This window comes from Leiobunum rupestre, chromosome 7, assembly GCF_980474605.1.
Source record: "Leiobunum rupestre chromosome 7, qqLeiRupe1.1.hap1, whole genome shotgun sequence".
Classification (NCBI taxonomy): Eukaryota; Metazoa; Arthropoda; class Arachnida; order Opiliones; family Sclerosomatidae; genus Leiobunum; species Leiobunum rupestre.
Window position 1 is genome coordinate 42,003,471 of NC_143390.1, and position 8,865 is coordinate 42,012,335.

General features: G+C 35.3%; 1 protein-coding gene across 1 annotated transcript; it reads left to right on the plus strand.

Annotated features, from left to right (window-relative positions):
* The first annotated feature begins 244 nt into the window (after positions 1–244).
* LOC149936349 (kappaPI-actitoxin-Avd3a-like) lies at positions 245–2,435 on the plus strand. The gene is made up of 4 exons (XM_090181503.1): positions 245–367; positions 1,636–1,726; positions 1,814–1,881; positions 2,225–2,435. Exons 1-4 carry the CDS (start codon positions 322–324, stop codon positions 2,275–2,277), a joined length of 258 nt encoding a protein of 85 aa, XP_090037629.1. The 5' UTR covers positions 245–321; the 3' UTR covers positions 2,278–2,435.
* Positions 2,436–8,865: the final 6,430 nt, after the last annotated feature.

Below are 8,865 nucleotides of genomic sequence, written 5' to 3' on the forward strand. Positions count from 1 at the left end.
ACAGAATTGACCTCTTTAAACCGTGCTTCTTCTTAACGAGTAGTTAGTGCACTTTCGATAAGTCGCAATCTTGACACACAAAATAGGATTTCCCTTGGGCAATTTCGCTGTTCTGTTTGATGTGTACATCCGCAATTATTCGATAAGCTCGAGAATCGAAGGGCAAAGAGGGGGGAAGTAACTTATCAAATTAATTTTTTTTGCTGGTTATTAAACCCAATTCCACAAACTGTTTGCGACATTCTATAAATTTCGAAGCGCAGTGAAAGTATACAATAGAGTTCATTCTTCGCTTTAAATATATTTTCTGATTCTTCAAATATGAAACCCACCATTTGCATTTTGCTGGTGTTGATAATTATTACAGGTAAGGACCTTTAAGTGATTTATTTCTTAAGCAGCTTTTCGAAAAAGATTTTAAATCTACAAAATTCAGAAATAGGTTTGTGCTGATCAAAGTATACAATATATTTCTTACGAGACAAGTAGCCATTTTGCTATACTGCTAATGTTATACGTTTCGAAGAACAATTTGTGCAGGCGAAATTAAAAAATTATTACATAGGATTAATATATTTCCAGGAAAGTATATAAACTTGGAATGTCTAAGGAAGATTTTTACGGCCGTGATGAAGCTCGTAGAAACGGGCGTGTCTTAAATCGGGAAAACTCACGAGAAAAACAAGCGCGTCTCACTACCCTAATTCGACGAAAACTCGTCATTAAGCCTAGTCACGGTTATTATATTATTAGCTTACCTGATTATCTCTTTTATAACCATACAAATACCTGAAATTAGGTATCACTACACTTCTTTCGCGAAGAACATTATAATTACTTTAAAATATTAAGTACGATAACCAATTGAAGTTTTTAAATCCATTGTTTTATAAGCCTATTTTGCGCGGGAAGATCGCCTATTTGTTACCATGACGACGCATTCTTTACCCGTCAAACCTCGAGCCAATGAATTAGAAATGTCGTGTTACGTCTTACACTTGACGTAGTTAAGCCACGCCTTTTTCTCGACGCGCTTTCGTATCACAGTCCCAATGGAACCTTAGACATTCCAAGTGTATACCTCTATCGTTTCCTGATATTTCTAATGTCCTTACGCAGCTTAATTGTAACATTTGACGTAATTAGGTGGAGTAATACAGGTGGTATATTTTTGTGCCATGATGCGGTGTAAACATCCGCTTTTCAAGGAAAATTCGCTCCCGTTGAAAAGAGTCTCGAGCACAATCTTATGGCCAACATGGATACTTCTTTCGTGAGAGATTAACAACTTCTGGTTTGGCTCAGAGTTGTTCAGTATGGTTCAGTAAAAAGTAAATTTCGTATTAAACCAAAAACAAAAAAATAGAAAAGCCAATCTAGGAAACTTTAATTTGTTTCTGATAAATATGGAACACATTTCCGAAACGGAACTTTTTAGGATCCATGTGTATCTGACACGAAACACTTTAGGATCCGTTTTAAATACATATTTCCAACTCAATTCGGCCTACAAATCGCGTCTCTGAATTAGCGGCAGATTCTTCAAAAATACACTGAATAGTGTAATTTCTATAGCAAATTACACTTTTAATATTTTAACCTTAATTGAATGAGAACCGATATCTTGGTAAACAGCTTCCGTATTCCCGGCGGAAGGCGCAACGGTGAAAGACGACCCCAGAGCCAGGTGCCAACTGCCACCTGTAGCAGGACCGTGCAAAGCAAGGTGGGCGTTTGAATACAACTTTTTGAGGGCATATCCTCACACGAATTAACTTTAAAACGCGTGGTAATGAGATATTTTTGATTCAAGGTGGGAACGCCACTATTACAATACTGATAGCAAGAAATGTGAAACCTTTATGTACGGAGGGTGTGGCGGTAGGAATAATTTATTATTCTTATGACTATAACTAGTTTTTTGTGGTTCATATCTGAATTGAAAAACCTACAAGACTCATTGGGTAAAAACTATTTACCTACCCAAAAACCTATTTCATGTTGAGCAGGAGTTCATTATGATAGGAGTATTCAACTTCAGCATTAAAATTATAAATATGTAAATGAGCTATAGTTGTGGTTGCAACCAACTTGTTTCGTCGATATTTTGTTCGTAAAATGTACAGGTTACTGATAAAATGTTCAGAGCAGCTTTAACTTGTTTATTTTTCAATATTTATCTTATGTATTAGAGGTCTAATCTCTTGAATGTTTATCTTGGTAGGCAACACGAATAATTTCCGATCCAGCCGAAACTGTCAACGAGCCTGCGAATAACATATTTGCCCGGAGAAAAGACGCAATGTAGTTTCTGTAAAAACATAAATTTCAATTTTATTCAAACATTTATCATCTATCGTTTCGCGGTCAAACTCGTTAACATTTTGTAAATAGCATTTCATTAAAGTCGTATTTTTCAGTTTTTAATTTTTTAATCTGATGTACTGTCAGAGATTAAGACTGGAAAATTTAGATATTACGATAAGGAGAAATAATTTAATCATTAAGGGTCTACCAGACAATGAAACTGAGTCAAGGTCAGAACTAGCTGAGAATATACGCTCGATATTTTATAACAAATTAGAAGAAGAAATTGGTATAACACCAAGTCAAGTGTATAGGAAAGGAGCCTATAATCAGAATAGGATAAGATCAGTTGTTTTCAAAGCTGAAAACTACGACACCAAAGTGAAATTATTATCGAAAAGCACAAAACTAAAGGGAAGCAACCTTTATTTAAATCATGATTACACCCCGGAGCAAGAAACTGCGAGGTATTATCTAAGATTATTTGCCAAATCTAAATATCCGGAAAAATCTAAGATCACTGGAGCCACAAAAATTATGATAGGAAATGAAATTTTTAAATATGACTTTGAACAAGGAAAAGTGGTTCCGATCTAGGGGAAACGAAAAAATTGTTTTTGTACTAAGATCTGTCTAAATATTATAAGATTATGCTAAATATAGTTTATGCTAATGTGAAAAGTGCGTCGGCTAATTTCTTTAAACTGGTAGCTAACTCTGAAACTGACATCCCCGACGAAATTGACATATATGCTATAAACGAAACCTGGTATAATGGGAATTATGGGGATTTCTTGGAAAATTATAAATTTACAGGAAGGGGTAGAGACAGTGGTAGGGGAGGTGGGGTAGGGTTTTATATTAGGAACCATATAGACTTTGAAGTAATAGAAAATGTCAGCATTAATAACGAGAATATTGAATCGTATGGTGTAAAAATTAACGATATTAGCTTATGTATAATTTATAGACCAGGTACACAATTCAGGCCTTTCTTTGAGAATTATGAAACCATTATACAAAACCTAGGCCATATAAATGACAAAAAAATAATAATTGGAGATTTTAATATAGATCTTCAAAAGCCCAATTCCAATACTAATCTACTGTTAGATATGCATAATAGCCTAGGCTTAAACCAATTAGTTCAAAATCCAACCCGGGTAACAAATGAGACGCAATCACTAATTGACCACTGCTACACAAACACAAGTATAAGAATTACGATACAAAAAGACTGGGCAATATCTGACCACTACCCCATATCCATTATGTTCAAAGAAGCTAAAATCGAAAAACCCGTACGAGAATGTAGAGATTTTAAACAAAAAAATATAGATACATTTTTATCAGAAATGAGTAATACAAGCTGGGAAAACTTATATAACTTTAAAGATATAAATCTAGCGTTTGACTTTTTTTTTTAAAATCCTCTCAAATATATACAATGCAAATTTTCCATACCGTAAAATCAAAAAATATAAAGTCGCTTCTAAATGGATTACCCCTGACCTCGTAAAATTAATAAAAGCAAAAAACAAACTTAAAAAATGTTACAATACTTACCCAAATGATATTAACCTTGCTAGGTTTAAAACAGCAAGGAATCACTGTAATAACTCCCTTCGAAACGCTCGAAATAACTATTACCATAAAAAATTAGATTTAGAAAAGGGCAATATAAAAAATATCTGGAAAACTGTAAATAATCTAATAGGAAAAGCAAAAAAAAATCAAATTGATACCGATATTTGTCGAGAAATTTTAAACAATTTTTTCAATTCCCGAGTCCCAAAGGAGCAACAAATAAAAAACAACGATGACTCATTCCATAACGTTAAAAATATTCCGAATACTTTATTTTTGTGTGAAACAAATGAAAAGGAAACTGAAACAAACATTTTAAACTTGCGGTCGGATGCCTCCCCAGGATTAGACGATATCTCACCAAAAATCATCAAACTTTCATCCCAATTTATTAAAAAGCCCATAACATTTTTAATTAACTTATCTTTTAATACAGGCGTATACCCAGATGCCCTAAAAAAAACTGTAATAATACCGATCCACAAACGCGGTGATAAAAACGAGCCGAATAATTACAGACCAATATCTTTACTCTCAGTATTAGCGAAATTATTCGATAACTGTTTCTATAAACGCCTAAGTAATTTTTGTGAAAAATATAAAATAATAAATGAAAAACAATTTGGGTTTAGATCGAAAAGTAACACAGAATTGGCGATTAATAAAGTTTATAAACATTTGATTGATAACTTAGACAACAGTAACATTGTAGTAGGAGTTTTTCTAGATTTACGAAAAGCTTTTGATTTTGTACATCATAAAAGGCTTTTTCATAAACTGTATTTAATGGGAATAAGAGGAAATAGCCACAATTGGATAACTTCGTACCTATCTAAAAGAACAACCCAAACAAGAGTAAAAGGTGTATTATCAACCGAAATCTATATTCAGGCTGGTGTTCCTCAAGGATCTGTCCTCTCTCCAATTTTATTTAACCTATATATCAACGATATGTTGACTAATTCAATGCAGGAAAATTTTTACTTATATGCAGATGACACGTTAGGATTAAAAGGTGGTAGTGATTTAAATGAAATAATACGATATTTCAACGTTGAGCTAAAAGATGTGTATAATTGGCTGACTATAAATGATTTAGAACTAAACATTGATAAATCTGTCTATTTAATATTTTCCAATCCTAACAAGAATATCTGCCATAACGAGAGCCTAAAAATTAACAATGTTAATCTAAAAAGAGTACCAAATTATAAATATTTGGGTCTAAACTTCGATGAACATCTAACTTGGAACACTCATGTTTCTGCATTAGCCAATCAAATATCATTTGCTACCTATATAATCTCAAAAAATAGATCTCTCCTAACGGATAACATTTGTAAACAGCTGTACTATGCTTTGATACATTCTCGAATAACTTACTGTATTTCTACTTGGGGCCACACCACTGAACTGAATTTAAAACGAATTTTCCTTATTCAAAAAAGGGCAATTAGAACACTCTGTCGTATGAAATATCTCGACCACACAGAACCTTTATTTAAATCTATGCAAATTTTAACCATATATCAATTATATGACTTTTGTTCTTTGATATTTATATATAAATCATTGACTATTTATAAAAATAATAATTTTATACTAAATAACCCTAAAAATACATTCACAAGACAAAACAATGTACTAAGCCTACCAAAAGTAAAAACCGCCAAAACGTTAAAATCTATTTTTTATAAAGGTGTTAATCTATTTAATAAATGCATAACGAATGAAATAAAAAATCTAACGCAGTTTAAAAAAAAGGCGAAAAATTTCATAATAAACAGCCCCCTTTACTAAAAATATCTAATTGATGTAACTGTACTATACCCTTTTCTATTTTAAAATTTTTTGCATTATTTAAAATTTATATATTTTTTTTTCTTTTGAATTTGCTCTGTAAGTTTTTTTTTCTTTTTTTTCCTCTTTGGTATTTGATATTTTTATACCTCTCACACCTATACTTGCCTGGGGTTACATGGCCTAAAAGTCATTTCTGACTTGGCCTATATCAATTGTATATATACTTCTCTTAAGTGAAGCTAAATAAACCAATTATTATTATTATTATTATAATTTCTTAAATTATTAATTATATTTTTGCATTGTTTGCTTTGATAAGCAGTTAGATAATTTCTTAAATTGTGTTGATATTGTCCACGAAATTGTTGATAACTTTATTTAAACTGTATCAACTTGTACGAATTTCAAAGACTATCTGCGCCCTCAGACCGATAGTTCTTTTTATAAAAAAAACCTTGGCTATCTTGTTGAAATGTTGCCTCCCCGCTTCAGCTGTGGATCCGTTTTCTCTCCCACTAAAGAGCTTATGAACTCATTCTTAGGCATTGACTTAACTATTCCAGGGCAACATTTTAAGAAGTTGGGCAAGCGTAAAGACATTTTATAAAATCAACTATTACATCCAACGGGACTCGTAACTGCACACCAAAATATTCTTCACCGTACGACAGTGGATAAACTATGTTGGCGCCATCATTTGTCAGTTTTTGGAAACTTTTAAAATACTTTTTCAATATTATCATTCCTAATTATTGGTTAAATATTTCAAGCATATTCGAATTTTATTAGCATATCTTTACGCCCTGAGTTCAACTCCGGCTCAGCTCATACTTTTAGCGAAGTCTTTTGGGCTTGGCACGGGATCAATTTAAAAAATTAATTTTTGGGGATTCATTTAAAAGGACTGTTTTCGGGCTCTGAAATGTGTGCTTCGTTTCGTGGTTAACGTTTATAAACTATTTAGTCGGGCTTGTTTCGGGCTCATATATTTTTAAAACATTTCTCATTGAACTCTTCTCATCCAAGGGGTCACTAAATGCATAGTTTTGGCGCGAACCAACAGTATACTAAAACTCAAACGGTAATCATGTCATTATCACCTTACATTAAAAGGGCCAATTAGTGGTGCCTTTCACACCCAAATATTAAATTTTGAGAGATAGTTTACCGCCGACGGACCAGGAGGCCTATTCTACAGAAATCGGTCAGCGAGCGCTAAATTTTGTGTCGACGGACTGAGCGACCACTCCCTAACTACAATCGTTCTGAATTTTGGAAATGGGTATTCTACTCCTCTTATTCGGCGATGTAGTTACTAGATCAGTCGTTCAATGATATGAACGACGGAAATTTTAAACCAAAAATTCCTCCTATGAATTTAGCCAATCCGGACGTTCGTTGCAAAGGGTTTTGCAATCAGCTGCTGCCGGTCAGCTGCCGGTCATATTTGTTAAAATTGTTCTATAATTCTTGTGTTTACGTAGTCATACGATTTTCTGTTTATTAAAAAAACCCCTAATAACGTATTTGATAATACCGTTCGTTTTTATCGCATTAAAACTTAATTTTATCTTGTTTTTTTTTTCGATGTTATCAACAGATGTTACGTCTCCTGTGATATAATTTTTCTTTACCTTTTTTATCGAATTAAAATCGTTAATCAGTTGAGCGCTAATCCTAGTCTTAATAGGTTATGGGCCCAGCACGCTCCCACTGCGCGTAAACTCTGTACGTTGAGTTCGATATTCGGTTAACCCTACGCTACCACGATGGACGCGGTGCGGTTACATATAAAGCCGTTGGACGGAAAGACTGGTTGGACGACCTGGAAGTTTCGAGTACGAATGGCACTGGGTATGGTGGACGGAGCGGACGACGTGATCAACGGAAGTCTTACGAGACCAGCTCAACCAGCGGCAACGGCCACATCCGCGGAGGTCAAACAATATGACGCGCAACTTGCGAAATATAAAGCTGCCGAAAACCACGCCACTCGCATTCTGTTAAGTTCGTTGCCCGACGACATATTGCAAAAAGTCACGCGTTTCACGAAGCCATCTGACATTTGGGAAGAGCTGCATAGGCTGTTCGACGGAGCCGCCGAAGAAAAAGTATTCGATTGCATGCAACGTTTCATCGAGTATAAACCGAACGAAGACGTGACCACAATAATTTCGAGTTTACGCACCTTATGGTCCGAGACCGTCGCGGAACTGGAGCGGTCTAACGTGGATTACAAAAATACGTTTTTGATTTGCAAGATTTTGAGCTCACTTCCAAACTCCTTTTTCCCGTTCAAGTCGTCTTGGAAACTGCTCAGCAAGTCCGATCGCACTATCGATAATTTGACGACTCAACTATGCGCTTTTCAGAGAGATCTATTGAATTCTTCACTTTATGACCATACGGAAGAGGCGCTCGTCATCCGGACGAAATCTACTAAAGCTCCCGGTAAAACCAAAGAGACAGAGGACGGAAGATCGAATCCGAAAGACCGTTACAAGAACTACCGGTGCAACTACTGTCTAAAGAATGATCACATAGTCCGACATTGCAAGAAATGGATTAAAGATGGACGACCCGACAAATCACAGAATCCAGTTCCCGGTGGGGGATCGAAGAGCGATGACGTCCCTACATCACATACGCAATCGAAGTCACAATCCTCCAACATTGCTTACGCCACTACGGCAATGACAGTCAACGGCTCGGTATTCTCAACAACATCCTTCGACAATGGTTGGTACGTCGATAACGGCGCTACGACGCGCATCACCTATGATCGAAGTAACTTCACATCCTTCGAGGCTTTCGATACATCACACGGCGTCACCACGGCGAACGGCCAATGCGCTAATGCTGTTGGAAAAGGGACAGTGGTGATAAAATCTCAGATTAATGGAAATACGATACAGTTGGATCTGAAAGATGTTTGGTTAGTTTCGAAGTTCCAGAAAAACCTTTTCTCAGTACTCTCCGCGCACGATCACGTTCCTAAAAGCAAATTTCAGTCGACTACCGAAGTTTGTACTTTAGTCACTGATGGTAAAACGCATCTCACGGGTACTCGACACAAAGGAGGAGGACTTTTCAAGTTGTCAATTCAAGTAGTTAAGCCGTTGACGTTATCCGAGACGAATTCCGCGGTAAGCGAAAATTTGGTGCAAT